This window comes from Chelonia mydas, chromosome 8 (genome assembly GCF_015237465.2).
Source record: "Chelonia mydas isolate rCheMyd1 chromosome 8, rCheMyd1.pri.v2, whole genome shotgun sequence".
NCBI classification, from domain to species: Eukaryota; Metazoa; Chordata; order Testudines; family Cheloniidae; genus Chelonia; species Chelonia mydas.
The window spans coordinates 49,578,859-49,596,301 of record NC_057854.1 but is presented as its reverse complement, the minus strand read 5'-3'; the positions used below and the strand labels follow the sequence as shown (position 1 = coordinate 49,596,301).

Here is a 17,443-nt window from a genome sequence, read left to right as displayed (position 1 = left end):
TTTTGGGAGGGCGCTAGGAAGTCTAGGTTATGGGTGGTTGGACTTGGGCCCATTGTAGACACTGGAGCCCCAGGTTGGGTTTAACAATTCCTAACTCAGGGTTACAAAGGAGTGTAGATGCTCAAGCCCTAGGTTAACAAAGCCAGGGTCTGCTAACTCGAGTTCTACTAACCCTGGGCTTACACTGCAGCGTAGTCATGCCCTGAATGACCTTGGAAGACAGCAATGCAGAATGATAAAGGTTTGCGACTCGAATCAGTGTTCAGGGGTATGGCACTGGCACCTGCACCAGCATTCCTGGGGTTTTGCACTGTTGTCTGGAACAACACCATGGCTCTGATCCAAAGCACGCTCACATCAATGGAACGACTCCCATTGGATGAGGACTGTTAACCCCAGTAGGTCGAGCAATAGTATCACAGGACCTTCCCAGCCTTGCATTTTAACTGCTGCAGGGAGGCCAGGTTAGCGAGTGCACCTCGGGACCAGTGCCACCGGGTTTGCACAGAAAGAGGGGAGTTTGATCCAGAAAACTTTTAATTAAAATGTAAGCAAATAAAAGGAGCTTCCTTAAAAAACAAACGAAAGGAAACTCTCTGAACTCTAAAACCCCCAACTCAACCCATTTTGTCTGAGCACTTGATCCTCATATCTATGGGCCAGATCCTGAAATCACTACTCAGTCACTCGGGGTATGTCTACACTGCACAATAAGCCCAGACTCTGACTCGGATTTGAGTCCAAGTCCCCATCCCATCCACACACAAATCAGTCTGACCCAGGTCAGCAAGCACTCAGGATTCAGGTCCTAGGAACCTGCTAGCGGGGTGGCTTAGAGTCCGAGTCCCACTGAGACTAGGGTCCAAACCCTGTCATTCTGCAGTGTGGACTCACCTCAAGCAGGCAGATCCGAGTCAGACGGTCTGCGCAGTGCAGTATGGATGTGTTAGCATGGCTGTGAGACCTGGGTCCAGGAATTGTAAACCCAGGTTTAAAACGCAGTGTCGATGCTCAAACATGGCTTGGGAACACTGAGTCCACAAGCTTGGGTCCCACAAACCTGGGCTTAGCATGCAGTATAGACATACTCTCAGAGTAAAGCCTGTGGCCCTCACTAAATTACTCCAGGACTTAACCCTAGCACCAGTGCCATGACACTGTAGTTAGCTCTGATGGAGAGGCAGGTTTAACATGGAGATGCAGGGTCAGCCTCATGACACCAACTCTCGGACACCCTGCGAGAAAGGGATGATGCCAGATAACTGACAATGCCGACAGTAGAAAACTGAGGGCTGGGCAGCATCGGGCGCCCTTGGGCAAGTATGCCCATGAGGCTGCTTGCTTGGTGGTGGTGCTGTGGGGTGAGGAGGAGAAGGATGAGACTTCAGGAGGTTCTATGGAACTATGAGGATGTTTGGGAAGTGGAATCGCACAGCAGTGAGGGGCCCCAGCTGCAAACATCTGGACCCTGATCTGAAGCTGACCTTGGCCAGAATGTGGGGAAAGGAGCGTGGCGTCTGGATCTTAGATTTGGCTCAGACGTGCCTCCACTGCAAAGGTCAGCATATTTCACATGTGGGGCTACTGAGTTAGGGATGATATCTGAAAATCTACTGGGACGTTAAAAAAAACACCTACGCATCTTGACATTTCCTCTGCCTTGCTCCTCTGAAGTGCCACGGCCTGGTAGCAGAGAACTCTCAGGGACCGACTGCTGGCTCTGCCAGGACACGCAGCATGGCAAGAGCTGAATGGATGGGAGCACAACTCCAGGACGCTGGTGGGGGTTTGCTGTGGCAATTCAATAGGGCACGCAGTGCTGAGGTGGGGGCCCCCTCCATATCTTGTTGGCATGGCGGCAGCAGCCTATCTCAATGCCTTAGTTACGAGAAACAGCCCACGATGTACAAATACAACCAAATCCAAACAGATTTGGTACCTGGTGGCTCTGCTGGACGCCAGTGCAGGTGGCATCAATTAACTGCAGGTCAATGGTTCCAACATCCACTTTCTGATGTGAATTGGTGCAATGTGCAGATAGAAGGGCAAACCCATCCTGCCTTTCTGGTGCTCCTGCTCTTCCTGGGAGCTCTGGGGCGAAGACAACGCAGTCACAAGCCTCTGCTTGGTTTGTTTCTTAGAATGACAGTACTGGAGTCTGTAGTGAAGCACAGTCTGATGACGGATGCATCCTTCATGGTGCTCATAGGATCTTCTGTGTCTCTGGGTGAGTACATGGATTGTCTCGGGAACACCTGGGTGTGCATCCTTGGACTAGTCCTTCGTCTGCAGTGAACCCTCCCTGTCTTCCCCAGAGCAGCCCCAGTGGGAAGAAGAGACAAAACCAGAATTGGCAAGAGGAGCTAAACAAGAAGATGCCATGCACGGCCAGACTAGCACTCCTCTGCTCTCAAAGATAAGTCCCCAGTGCCTGCTGCTTGTGTGCTGGTACTGTGTGTGTAAGGAAACACCAGGGCCTTGTACTCTAGCAGCACCCAGCCTGAAATGCTGCCCTCAGCAGCCTCTTGCTGTGGGTTAGATTTCCTGCCAAGCCATTCCCGCTAAGTATGCTACAGGATAGAATGGGTTATGGAAAACAAGCCCTAAAAACCACCAGGGCCTCCTGACCCACTTGTATCTGGTTTCTGCCAAGTTCTTGTACAGATCTTACACAAAAAGAAAAACAATGTACAAGGCTGGAGGAGCTGAAGATATTCATGTTGGAATAGCAGTTGGCTGCTAGGGAGGTTAGTTATTATCAGAAGAAGGGTCATTGATTTTCCATCTGTCATTAGACGAGAGACAGTGATCAGCCAATAGAAAGAGTGAAAGAGAGAACAGGCAAACGAGACAGAGGGAAGGTGACAGATGCTGAGGAAGAGAGACGAGATAAGGGACAACAGTTAGCCAGTCATGTTGGGGTCTGAGGATCCTGAGTGCCTGTGTAGAAAGTGCCCAGTGCCAATTATCTAAAGAAGGTCATACAATACGCACAGTATCGCTGGAGGTGGTGGGGTATCTAGCAGGCAAAGGACAGAATGCGAGTCAGTTACTGGAATAATGTATTCCTGGCTCTGCCTCCAGCTTGCAATATGCAGTGGCTCTCAACCAGGGGTAAGCATATCTTTGGGGGGTACGCAAAGGTCTTCCAGGGGGTACATCAACTGCCTAGTTTTACACCAGGCTACAGAAAAAGCACTACTAAAGTCAGTACAAACTAAAATTTCATACAGACAAAATGAGGTATATCTGATTTTGTAAGCAAGCAGTTTTTAAGGGGAGCAGGGTGAAACTTGGGGATAGGCAAGACAAATCAGACTCCTGAAAGGGTACAGTAGTCTGGAAAGTTGAAAGCCACTGAGTTAGGGCGAGTCATTTCACGTCCTTGTCTTTAATTTTCCCTATTTGCAGAGTCCCCTTGGTTCTGGATGACCAATAGGAATGTCTGATTTACCTTCTTTCCACCACTAATATGTCCCCTCTCTAAGCTAAACAATTCTTAGCTTTTAAATCTCTCAACAGCAGGCATTTTATCCATGCCCCTAGACTGGAGTCAGAAGAGCTGGGTCTATTCCCTGCTCTGCCTCTGACCTACTCTGTGACCATGGGCACGTCCCTTCACCTCACTTTCCCTTTCTGTCCATTGTCTGTCTGGGGCCCAGTCGTGGCTTTGGCAGCCCAAGTGCTGCGTAAGGGGCAGTGAGCAGTTACACTGTCCCAGAAGCGGAGTAACAAGCTACTTCCTGGATTTTTCCCCCTGCTCCAGAGGATACTCCCTGCAATAGATGTCCACCAGGGCCTGGCACATCTGCATTGCCTGGCGCAATGAGGGGCCAGAACCAAGGCTCTTGTGCTGGAGGTAGCTGGTGCAATGGGGTGCCTTCCACCTCCTTATTCCCCCTGCAGGAATGTGTTAGGCTTCAATCCAGCCCTTAATCTGTCAGCAGCAGTGAAGTTTTCCAGCAGCAGTTTTCCAAATAGGAAATGAGGGCCATTAGACCCCAATCACTGGCAGGTTAACCCTCCCAGCTCCCTTGTATGGCAGTTATCCCTGAGCCTTTTACATAGTCAGGCTTGCACTGTTTAAAGCGGCCAGCAATTGGGGGTGCCTCAGATTCTAAGTGCCCAACTTGCCATGTTTGGGGCTGGTTCTCCGGAATGCTGAACACTCCCCACCTGCAACACCATGGAGATCCCTCATCCAAGAGCAGACAAAGGCCCAACCCTGGTTATGCTTAGGAATTCAGGGGAGATGCTAGCCCAGTGCAGTCTGGCTGCAGGCAGAATAAACAGAGCTACGAGTTAAAGGGTCTGTATACACAACAGATTTCTAGCAAGTTTGTAATCAGGTTGTATCACGGTTGATTCCACACACAAAACATATTTACCCATGGTTTCTAGGACCCACCTACCCTACAAACAACTGAGCCAGGGGTCTTGGTTACAACTCCTTTCTAAGCTGTAGTGTGGTTGGGACTTTAATCATGTTCTGCAGCCACTCTAAATCCTTGGTATGTCCTGTGTGATTGTCTTGTGTTCTGACCCTGCCTAGGAGCAGGGCTCTAACATGACCATCAGACTGTAACCAGCTTTCAGCACATGTACAGACATGACCACATTTGTGTGTAACAAGCTTAGTTCGCCTTTCCTTCCAAGTTTCCATGGAGGAGGGCATCTCAAAGCGCATTGCTCTCTATAAAAAGCATTCTCAATCCTCTGCTCCTAGCATCAGTGGCTGAAGCAGTATGGGATAGCTGTCTACAGCCCTATTTGCATGAATGCACTGTGCAATGAGGTAGAAGCAGACAGGACAATGTAACTGACACATACAATGTAATTTATTCCATCTGTCAGGGTGGTTAAGCACTAGAATAAATTGCCTAGGGAGGTTGTGGAATCTCCATCATTGGAGATTGTTAAGAACAGGTTAGACAAACACCTGTCAGGGATGGTCTAGATAATACTTAGTCCTGCCATGAGTGCAGGGGACTGGAATAGATGACCTCTTGTCCCTTCCAGTCCTACACGTCTATACTTGTGCCAGGAAAAGCATTGCAGGGTAGCCCTGATAAATCATGTTATGAACTAGGATAATGTCAGATGAGCGTATCAAAGACTGGTTGCATACAACATTGTTCTATTTGCACTGTGGAAGGACAGGAGTGGAAAGATTTGAACATAGACGCTTCCACTTTCCAACCAAGAGCCCATGGTCCCCAACACATCAAACACTAGGGGTCCCTAGAAAAACAGCAAGCCAAGAGGCGGTAATTCTTCCTCTTCAAACTACAGCCCCTTGAGGTTTCTTAATCATATTTATCTATCCCTTTAGCTATATAGCTCCCTGGAGAGGGGGATTATGACCACTGAACCCTCCCTGCCCCTCATGAACCCTCCTAAAACCAAGTCAAACAGGACTCAAAAAAAGAGGATGGGTTTTTTCTTCCAGAAGTTCTTGACAAAAGAGCAAGTGAGGAATTCTTTGAACATAGTAGGGGGAGGGAATGAGCTATTGGTGTCAGAAAGAGCTTATCTTGGAGTCTGGTATGATGGGGCTCCAGTCAGAGAAGCAACTGTGCAAACAGCAACCTGCCCCCCATCGGTTTATTCTTTCTCTGTTTGCAAGACAAAAGATTAATTTTTCTAGCAGCCAGTGCTGCAAACTCCAAAGCCAGGCTGCATTGTCTCCGCATCTGACAGCATCACCAGGAATGGGGAACTTGGCGCTGGACAGCTGGCGGTTTTAGTGCTGCCACATGGGGTAGAACAGAACCCAGCTTGTCGAACTTTAGTTTTTTTCAATCAGCTGTGATCTGAAGACAAGGGTGATCCCAGTCCTGCAAGGGGCGGGACCACCTCTGCCTCCTGGCGACTCCACTGGGAGTTGGGGGCACCCATCCTATTGCACAATTCAGCCTCTGCCATATTTACACAGTTGTATGCAGTGTAGTTGTTGCCATGACAGTTCCAGGCTATTAGAGAGGCAAGGTGGGTGAGGTAATATCTGTTATTGGACCAACTTTCTGGGGGGAGAGAGACAAGCTTTAGAGCCAGACCTTTCACAAACCTGGAGGAAGAATGATGGTGTTGCCACTATCACAGCACAGGAACACATGAACTCTGTGCTACAGTGGCTGTGACTTGGCACCATAGACTACCTCAGGGGCTCCCCCACTCCTCCGAGATGCTGCAAGAAGCCAATGCTTCCCAGGTTACCGTATGGTGAGCAGGAATCACAGGCTTGCCACCTAAGGCCTGGGTCTGGAATATGTATAAGACAAACAAGAGAGAGAGAAGGAAGAGGGCATAAAAGCAGGGCCAGGATTAGAGAGAATTTGTGGAATGCAGCCACAGATGGATTGGATTAGGGATTGAAATATTGCTAGGATCTACTACTAACCTCAGAGAAACTACACTCACGTGTGTGTACATGCCTAGGTACAGATCACTCACTCACGCACACACAATGCCGCTGTTATTGCACAAACACACTCAATTCCCCCTTCCTCCGTCCCTCCAGTGCCCCTTTGCCAAGTACCTATTGCAGATTCCCGCGAGCAAAGTTCTGATTTTAGAGGTGGATCAATAGCTTCATCTCAACAGCCTGACAGCTGACTTAAAACATGGGCTAAAGTTGATGCCACATCTCCCTATGCTATGCTATGAAGGCTGGTGATCGTGTGACCATCCAATTACTCCTCACAGGCCGTCACCCAGCGTGAGAACTGCTTTCAGAACAGAACTGAGGGCATGGAGTGTTAAGGAGTCCCTCAAAACGCAGCATTCAAAGCTCGTGGGATCCAAGGGTAGAGACTTAAAGCTGTTACAAGACTAAGTCAAATAAAGGATGTCCAATTTCCTCCTTTTCCTAGAAAGAGTACAGCAAGAGGTGTCAGCTGAAATGCAGCAACACAGAGCTCCTGCTGGCCACCCGCACAGAGGGAGTGAGTCATCACATGCCAGAACAGATTTGACTACAGAACCACCTTTGTTAAGAGCTAATTTACAACCAGGAACATAGAAATTGCTACACTGGGTCAGATCAATGGCCCATCAAATCTGCAAATCTGTCTCCAAGAGTGGCCAGGACCAGACGATTCCAAGTGAGGTGCAAAATCCTCCCGACACAACTGATTGTGCCATCCAATGTCATAAAAGGGAAGTGGCTTCCTAACTCCAGCTGGCGATAATGTGTTTCCTAGAAGCTTCAGGATCAATAGTCCTTATAACTAGGGCCCTACTAAATTTACAGTCCATTTTGGTCAATTTCACGGACATAGGATTTTAAAAATAGTAAATTTTATGATTTCTGCTGTTTGAATCCAAAATTCCATGGGGCTGTGATTGTAGGGGACCTGATCCAAAAAGGAGTTGTGGGGGGAGGGTCGCAAGGTTATTGTAGGGGGGGTCGCGGTACTGCTACCCTTACTTCTGTGCTGCTGTTGGTGGCGGTGCTGCCTTCAGAGCAGGGCAGCTGGAGAGCAGCAGCTGCTGCCTGGGAGCCCAGCTCTGAAGGCAGAGCCGCCGCCAGCAGCAGCGCAGAAGTAAGGAGGGCACAGTATGGTATTGCCACCTTTACTTCTGTGCTGCTGCCTACAGAGCTGGGCCCTCAGTCAGCAGCTGCCACTCTCCGACCGCCCAGCTCTGAAGGCAGCAGCGCAGAAGTAAGGGTGGCAATACCATACCGTGCCATCCTTATTTTTGCACTGCTGCTGGCAGGGTGCCACCTTCAGAGCTGGGCACCCAGCCAACAGCCGCCACTGTTTGAGAGTATGTCTCTCTCTGTTTGAGTGCGTCTGCACTACAATCAGAGGTGTGATTGCAGCATGTATAGGCACACCCATGCTACCTTTAATCTAGCTAGTGCAGCTAAAAATAGCAGTGAAGATGCAGCACCATTGACCCTGGTGCGGGCTAGGAATGCAAATATGTATCCAGGATTCTGGGCAGTCTTGTACAATCCATACAGACCTCTGAGCCACCACACATTCACTGTTATTTTTTAACCACACCAGCTAGATTAAAGATAGTGGGACTATGCCTAAACTTTCTGCAATCACACCCCAGCATGCAGCATGGACATTGCCCTGAGATTGTGAGTATCCCCTTGTTCTTGTGTTATGGGAGAGGGTGAATGGGAGCACCCAGTTGGTTTTCACTATATCAGGTAACGACAAGGCAAAGAACACTTGGTGAATGAAAAGCTCCCAAATAAAGTTATCAGTGATTAGCCCGTGACTCCAGTTATCAATAAAACAGCTAGAAACATTCCAAACACTTGCTTTGAGAACTGCCTGTAATATGATGCCAGTATGCATCCTTGTTACAGCATGTGTCATGAGTATCGGAAGTCTGATGTCCCCTTCAATTATAAGGAGCTACATTCTGCCCTCAGATCTACACGCACAACTTCCAGTGTCTTCAAGAGGAGCTATGTGGAGATATCTGCAGGCCGAATCTACCCAGCATTCCTCAGAGTTGATTTCAGCTCTCAGTTGCAAGTGTGACTCCCATGGATTTCAATAGAAGTTGCACTCATGTAACTAAGAACAGAATTTGCACCTTAACATTCATGCAGTGCTTTATGCTTTCAAAACATTTTATGAACATTAAATTCATTATCTCTACACTCACCTTGTTGGTCAGGGGGAATTATTACCCACATTTTACTGGCTCACTGAAGCACAAAAATGGTATGTTAGTTGCTCATGGCCATACCACAAGTCAATGGCAGACCCAGGACAGGAATTGGGGGAATTTCTACCTCTCAGTCTTACATATGAACTTCTAGAGTACTGCATCAGATTATCGGAACAATCGGTACATTATTAGTCATACGCTAGGTGGACACAGGGAGAAAAACGTAATAGCCAGCTGTTGCATCTACAGAACATTGCATTGAGGACCATCAATAGATCTTATTCCCTATGGTGCTGCACAGGAGAATTGTTAGGTATTTCAGGTGCCATTTGCACCCTTCTTAGGACCGTGTTGGTAACAGGGGTTGGAAGTGGATATCTTTGCACAACTGTGAAACCATCTGCTGATGGCCTATCGGTCATGTTGCTCTTAGTTCTCATGCAGCTAGCCCTTGCTGTCTGCCTGCAATGGTGACGTGGAGACAGGTGCCGTGAGGGCAAGGAATGCAAGCTGTAGGTGCATTCTCATGTCCAAAATAGTGCCCTCACATTTGATAGTTCAAAACCAGTGCTCAATTTGTTTTTTCAAACCACCCCAACCCCGCTACATGGAACCAGGACATGTTTGTTTCACTACATTGTTTGGACTGGGTGGTGTTTTGAGAGCCACATGGGGCGACACTTCATGGTAAACAACAGTGAGATGGGCAGTAAAACAGGTGCCTAAACCACTCCCACAATGCAGTGTGAATAAGGGACCATGCAGCCAGAGGAACAGCGACAGAGAGCTAGAGGGAGGCATGCATGGTAAAGGAGATGCAAATCTAACCAATAGGGGCCACATTCGGATTGCCAGTGGGGCTGCCTGGATAGAAGTGAGGACAGATTTTGGAGCTATGCAGAGACAGGCTGCGTGGGGCCTTGAACAGCAGCTTGCAGCAGCATTCCAGGTCTCTGCAGTGCAGACTGGATTCATCCCCCGGAGGAAGGAGCACTGTGACCTGCCACATTTTCACTCAGTAAGATGAGGCAAAGGGAGCAGACTGTAGGTGGCAGCCAATTCTCAGCCATGAGCAGCAGCACAGGTCAACCGAGCAATCATTGAGGGTGGGGCAAGAAGCAGGCTGCTCATTCTTCCCTCATCAGGAGAAGTCGATGGTCCCTCCTGGGCTACTCCCTGCCCTCGGCCTGGGAGGTGTGGGGCTGAGCCTTAGCCAGCGAAGAGGGTAATGTGGTGGCCTAGGAAACAATGCCAGAAAGTGCCCAAATGCCTCATCCAGTGGCTTCCTTCTGCAGCACGGGGCTTTCTGATCTCTCTTCCCAACTCACACTGTCCTTTGGGTGTTTATCTCCCCGGCACACTCTGCATGCCCCCTCCCTTCCCCCTCACTGCCATCTGTTTTTCTACTGATGGCACAGGATGAGCTGTTCTGCTAGCCTTTGAGCCCACTCCGCACTAAATTGCATTCCTGATGAGCGCTCCGAACACTCTCAATCCCTCTCTCAGTCTTTGCATTACGTGCCTCACCACCCTCTGGATGGGGAATTTGGCAAGAGCCAGAGAGAGTGTGTCAGATGGACAGCAAGATTAATGGATGGAGAAGGAAGACTGGGCAGTCGGACTGGTCCAGTGCCAGATGCATGATGGAGACAAGGTAAATGATTCCAATGTCATCACAAAGTGACTTGATATTTCCAGCTGGAGGCTTGGAAGCTAGGGCTCCCTAGAATTACTCCAGCTAGGGCTGGGACAGCTTGGAGCCTGCCCTCGGATAGCACTCTTGCACCCCACCTGCTAGTGACTCCTGTTGGAAGAGACTGCAACTCTAGTCAGCAAGAGTTCCTGCACTGCCAGTGATTCCCTCACAATCAGAGGCCCTGGGGTGGCTGGGTGCTCTCTCTTGTACCCAGCGCTCCTGCTGCCGGCGGCTGGGACTGCAGTAGGTTGTCGCAGCCCCACAGGCAGCACTCCTGCACCATTCCCTACAAGGCTCTTGCTCAAAACAAGAGGTGAGGTGCAGAGCTAATGACCTAAGACTTGCTAAACTATATCTTTGGCTGGCGTGTACCGAGCTGCCCCCTTTTGCTATGGTCTCTGCTATGGTCACCCACTATGATCATGCAGCTGAAGAGATTCCTTCTTACACACTGTGTAAAAACAGTTACCTTTTAGGGAGCACAAAAGAGGGAGTGGGAGTTGGAGGACTCCCTCAGTCCCTTCTAACCACCATTGAAAGGATTAGTGTATGCCTGTATCTCAAATTTGGGTTCAGAGGAATGCCCAGTTCTATCTGGGCAGCTTTAGAGGACTGCCAGATCTTAGAGGCCAGAAGGAACCAATATGATCATCTAGCCTGACCTCCCGCAGAACACCGGCCAGAGAACCTCACCTGAGGACTCCTGCTTCAAGTCCAACAGCTAACAGTTATAGGATATGCTTTAGAAAGACACTAGCTCATGATTTAAAGCCTTCAGATGATGGAGAATCCACCATGTTCCAATGGTTATTTACCCTGGCTGTTAAACAGCAGCCGTAGCACATAACATACTTCTACCGTACTTGAAAGATATTAAGTACACTGGTGCTATCTGACTGTCCCACTGGGGACTGGGATTGATGCTGCTCTAGAGCGCTCCCCACTGACCACAGGGAAACTTATAGCAGAATTTTGCCTTTAAGGGATGCCTCCCCTTGCAGAACTAAACTCGTAGGAACACAGGCACTGCCAGGCTGGATCACATCTGATGTCCATCTCTCCCATTAGCTCCTCTCCAACAGTGGTCCATACCAGATGCTTCAGAGGAAGGTACAACAACGCTGCACTAGACAGCTGTGAGATAATTTGTCCCTCCACCTACCCATTAGATCTCCTACTGACCTTTCCCAGTCAGAGACACTCTTAAGTCCTGAAGCATGAGGCTCAATGGCTGTTCCATACCATTTCCGTTGTCTTTAGTTATGATAATTTGGACAGTCTTGATATCCGTATAGTTACCCAATTCTTTATTGACACTTCCAGTGCTTCACTGGACCCAGGGGAGGAATCACTCCCTTTAATTTAAAGCATTGCTTGTGAAATGTGCCAGATTGGCAGCCCTGGAGACTCAAGTCTCCTACTTATCCATGGAATAGGGCAGAGCCATGAAAGCGGCTCTCACACAGCCCTGCCACAGGCCTCGTTCCTGACCTGGAAGGGGAAAACAGGTATTTTAGAAGTATTCAGGCCTTTACTTCTCTGCTGAAACTGCCAGCAGCAGCAACTGGTTAGGGGCTACCTGGGAGATGGGCTGAACCCCTCAAACTCATTTCACCTAGGACACCAAACAGCCCTGAGATGGTAACGATATCCACTTGCTACTTACTTGGACTGGCCCGAGAGGGTGACCTGACAGTCTCTCTTGCCTTAAAGTTCCTCCTCAAAACTCGCCCGTTGTAATAAATACAGGAAATGGAAACACTGTACAGTCAAGAGAAGCACATGGAGCACCATACAACATGATAAAATGGTGTAAAGTTGCTCCCAAATGCAAGCTGCCTCCAGTGAGACAACATGTCTTGTGCTCATGGGTCTGCGCCATTCTCGTGCCCAGCAGCACTCCACCAACTGGTAACCAATTAAGCCATTCAGCCCTCTCTCTCTGGAGCTTGCAGCTCACACACATTAGGCACACATACTCCTCTCATCACTCATTTATTCCACCTTTTTGCATTCATTCATTAGCTCTGCGCTGTGGCCTGTAGAATTAAATTCCTGTCCAGCTTGTCTTACGGATACAGGAGATAAAGGACAGCATAAAAGAGCTGACAGGAGCATTCTCCCAGAACCTGAACTTCAAAGTAGTGTGAATAAATTCATCCCTATACCCCCAAGCTTTGGGAAAGTTCTGATCTGCCTCCAAACTCTGTGGTGTGGACCTCAGCTCTGTTGTTCATTTCACATTTCCTGTTGCTAGCCTGGGTCCAGAGTGCCAGAAATCACACGAGGAAGCCTGTGTTCACAAGATTTCAAGACCAAACTTCTAAACTCACATCATCTGGAGAGTTCAGATCAGTCAGCCTGGGTACTTATTCCAGCCTTTTGGGCTTTGCTCACCAGGGGAGACATCTTAGCAGGAGAAGGTGCTTTGAAAATCCAAACTTGTCATTGCCACGTTACTCAACTGGTGCACAGGCTTTTCCTTTGCTTATGAAGAACATTCACCCTGGCCTCTTTGCTAAGCCAGAAAACCCTGCCATAGACCATTCAAACTCTTGCCAAGGCAAACTAACCCCACCCTTATGATGGACTGAGTATGAAACCCCAGCCCAAAGTGCTGTTCATGCCAGGGGCCTTACCTCACATGACTGGATGCAGTGAATGACTGTAGGGTCTGGGTGCCATCGCAACCTACCAGTGCACACAATGTTCTATGGAGAAAAAGGAGAACACAGCTGTCAGGTGACCCAGGAAAGGCAAAGGTGCCTTAGGAGCCTATTAGAATTATTATACTACCACATCTCTCCGCATCACCAGTGGTCTGCTCAGGTTCTGCAATGGGTTTCTGTGCATCTGCTGCGCAGCCCAAGGATCCCACTCTCTCACCACCCCTCAGATCCTGTGTCACAGCCAAACTCCTGCTAGCTGAGGAGGTCCGGATGGGGACCTTCCTTCCACTAGTGCTGTTGAGTTTGAAGAGAGCAGGGACTGAGATTTGGCAGCTTTGAAGAAGATGATTAAAGAATAAAAAGGAATTAAACTCTCTAGAGCGACAGAGAGGTGGTGGAGGCCAGGGACGGACAGCTCAATGCACTGGCTTGTCACGCTCAGGTCAACACCTCTAGAGATGTTCGACTGGTTCACCAGTTAGATGGCCACAAATAAGAAGGTCTGGCCTCAGCACTAGTGGATAATTAGCTAAACATGAGCTCCCAGTATGACTCTGTTGCCAACAGAGCTACTGCAATCCTGGGATGTATAAACAGGGGAATCTCAAGGACTATAGGAATAGAGAGGCAGAAGCTGAGCAATCCCATGGCTGTGAATTGAAATGTCTGGCTGGGTGATCGAGTGGCCCATGGCTTAGCTGAGCTATCAGCCCAGCTGTGTGTGAGGATGTTCCACATAGCTGGGCAGTCCTATTGGCTGGGCTTCCCTCTGCTTGACATAAACATATCTTTGAATAGCAGATGGCAGCCCAAGGGCACGTTAACAATCATTGCACTGAGCAAGCTCTCAGCTCTGTCCCGCAGAGCTTACTCCTGTGGCAATGGCCTTCCAATCACCCCTGCTGTTCTCAGCTCTCCCAGGGGCTCAAAGAGCAGCCCCTCTGTTTAACTCATCCCCCCCATCCCCAACCTCCATAGCTTTTCTCAGTCTCTCACCCATCACCCAACTTTGTTCTCACTGTGCCCCCTCCTCAATTCCAACCTCTTCAGTCACCAGGGTAGAATCTATCCCTCGGCCATCACTCTCCATTCAGGGTCGCCAAATTCCAGCCAGGACAGCGGCACAGAGCGCTTGGCTGAGGGAGCCGAGCCTGTTCAGTTCCTTTTACCTAACAGCCATGCAGAATGCTTCGGCAGGGTATAAACATTAAGTAACTGATCCTCCCCACAGCCCTGTCAGATGAAGACAGTATTACCCCTCCCCCCATAGTCTAGATGAGGATATTAGGGCAGAGAGATGGAGTGACCTGCTCAAGGCATGAAGCCAGTCAGTGGCGGAGTCAGAACTGGAACGTGACCCTACTATTTTCACCTGTGTCACTCTAAGTAAATAGGCCCATTGTGGGCCCCCACCCTTTCCTTCTCCACTGGAATGGCAGCTCTTGCTGCGTAGGTGCCTGACCAAGGGCCAATGCCGTGCTTGCCAATGCCGTGCATGCTCCGAGGGAAGAAATAAATGTCTATCTATCAGCAGGGAGGGAGGAAGGAGCAGAGGCGAAGGGAGCAAATAAAACGATATGTTTCAGTGACAGGTCCTGGCAAAGGGAAGACATTTTCTTAAAATAACCCCTTCCCCTGCTCTCTTCCACCCCCCATTCACGAGAGGCGATGGTGCTGGCGGAAGGAAAGCCAAAAGCCAGCGTCCCGCAGAGCTGAACGATATGATCCTTCATACCCGAGGCCTCCTTCCAAGACCTAGCTAACGATCCCACATGCCACAGCCCTCCCCCAGCCGGTGATTTGCAGTGAGTCTGATTCAAACTGACGCACGGGAGTATCCACAGGCATGAAGTTCTGGTAACCGTGAGCCTCCTACGAGCTCCCAGGAGGGGAGAAAGGTGGCTGGAGGAGAACACTGGCTCCCAATAATATTACTTGCTTCTCTTCCACCCCCTCTGACGCGTTTCATTTTTATTTTAAGAAATATTACCCCTGGCGGAGCCGCTTTTGGATGTTATAATCCCAAGTATTTGAGCCTTTCTGCTGGAAAGCGCATGAGGGGAGGGAAGAAGAGAGGGCAGTTGGGGGGATGGCGAAGCTCCACACTTCACCACCATCAAGCATTGGAAACAATCTGCAATGAGTCCCTGGAGCTGTCAACAGGTGAGAGAGCCCTGAGACGCCTGGTGGAAGTTTAGTCTGAGCTGCTAGTGAGTCTGCCAGACACGAGTGTTGCTTTGGCTTTGTGTGTGGCTTCAACTCCTATATCTATGTCGTTTCGTGTATTTGCCAAAGACAGCAGCCCATGGGGGGAGACTTTCCAAAAGCACCTAAGGGATTTAGAAGCACAAGTCCCACTGAAGAATCAGTGGGATTTGTGCTCCTAAATCTCCTCCTGGATTTCTGCAGCACTTTCCATCCCCCGAGAGTCCAAAGCGGTTGATGGACACTTTCTCATCTGTGTCTTTGTACTGCATATTATATTACATACGGAAACCGTTACAAGAACATTAAAGTTGCAAGCTCAAGCACTTGCCAGTTAGGAAATGCCTGAATTAAGGTTGCCTGTGCAATCCTGATTTGGCCCCCTTGTGCATATGTTGTATGACAAAGCATTCAGTGACATGCCTCATGCAGTGCGCAGGATGGACAGCACTCACTGAAGGAGCAGCTAGCCAATATTTGGTTTTCTCCTCTTTGTTCAAAGGGTGGCCCCCAGGCCTTATTTACTGCATGCTACCCAAACGCTGCTCTGAAGACAGAATTATTAGTTTCCTCATGGGCTTTTCTTCTAGTACTCATCATTGTAGCTCAAGGGGCAGAGGTCTTTGTGGTGGATCTAAAGGTTCCTGCTGATGACCCATGTGGTGTCAATGTGATTCTACTTGATGGGATTTCTGTTTTTCCAGTTTGTACAGCAGGAGATACTGGGATGGGGCACCAACGGGAAGAGAGAGACTAGACTGATAGCAGTTGTAAGTTACTGCCCTCTTTGTGAACCAGCCACTAGACTCTAAAGGGACACACTTTGGCAACGGGCTTCACAGCTATTTGGTGACAGCAGGGGAATGCTGAGACTCTGGATTCTTGGGTTCCAGTCCAGGTTCTAGAGGGGAGTATGCTCTAATGGGCCTGCTCCCCTCAAGACTGACCCCTTCTGTCAATGTACCCTCTAGCCCAGGGGTGGGCAAACTTTTTGGCCCGAAGGCCACAGCTGGGTGGGGAAATTGCACGCAGGGCCATGAATGTAGGGCTGGGGCAGGGGGTGTGGTGTGCAGGAGGGAGTGTGGGAGGGGGTGTGGGGTGCAGGAAAGGGCTCAGGGCAAGGTGTTGGGGCAGAGGAAGCGTGCGGGGTGTATGAGGGGGCTCAGGGAAGGGGGTTGGAGTGCAGGCAGGGTGCGGCGGGGGCTCAGGGAAGGGGGTTGGGGTGCAGGGTGTGGCGGGGGCTCAGGGCAGGGAGTTGGGGTGCAAGAGGGGTTCGGGGTGTAGGCTCCGGCCCAGCGCCGCTTACCTGGAGTGGCTCTGGGGTGGCAGCGGCACGCACCGGGGCCAGGGCAAGCTCCCTGCCTGCCTGCCCTGGCCCCGCGCCGCTCCCAGAAGCGGCCGGCACCACGTCCCTGAGGCCCCTGGGGTGGCAGAGGGCTTTGCATGCTGCCCTCACCTGTGGGAACCGCCCCTGAAGCTCCCATTGGCTGCGGTTCCCTGTTCCCAGCCAATGGGAGCTGCGGGGGCCAGTGTCTGCAGGCGAGGGCAGCGCACAGAGCCCTCTGCCTCCCCTCCCCCAGGCATGTGGTGCCGGCCTCGTCTGGGAGCGGCATGGGAATCCCGTGGGCCAGATCCAAAACCCTGAGGGGCTGGATCCGGCCCACGGGCCGTAGTTTGCACACCCCTGTTCTAGCCTGTCCCTGTACCAGTCCTGTCTCTCCTCCTCCACCCCAGCAGCTCTTCACCCCCGTCAGTCCCAGTCACCCCACCAGCTCCCCACCCAGCCAGTCCCAGGTCCTCATCTGATCTCAGTCTTACCCTGAACCCCTCTGTCTCACACTCCCCTATGCTTCCCTGTTCCAGTTCCTCTGTTGCCCTGGATTTAAAGGGTGTGTATACTCCAAAATGTAATCAAGTTAATTGCAACCATAGTATGTGCATTCAGCCACCCTAAATTAATAAAATAGACCACCACATAGTTAAGGGTTAATTTAAAAACAGGCTTTCAAAAGCAAGGTCATATCTAGCTGGCAGTTTCTGCTAATCAAAATAAAAAACAAACAAATAATGAAAAAACCTTAAGTCTAAATGCCTCTAATATTAAAAAATTTAATATTAAAAGTTAATAAAAATTTTGAAAAATAATAATACAGTAGGGGTCATTATAACCTATGTGTTTTATAAAAGTTAATTATAAAAAATTAGCTAATAAAGTATACTTTGGCGCAGTCCT

At 49.7% G+C, this 17,443-nt stretch overlaps 1 protein-coding gene across 1 annotated transcript in view; it reads right to left on the bottom strand.

Moving 5' to 3' along the window:
• The window catches only part of PAPPA2 (pappalysin 2), a 175,689-nt gene that overhangs the window by 21,221 nt on the left and 137,025 nt on the right, over positions 1 to 17,443 (bottom strand). The window contains exon 21 of the mRNA XM_037907043.2: positions 12,976 to 13,047. Within this exon, the coding sequence (XP_037762971.2) occupies positions 12,976 to 13,047 (72 nt within the window). The remainder of the gene's footprint in view (positions 1 to 12,975; positions 13,048 to 17,443) is intronic.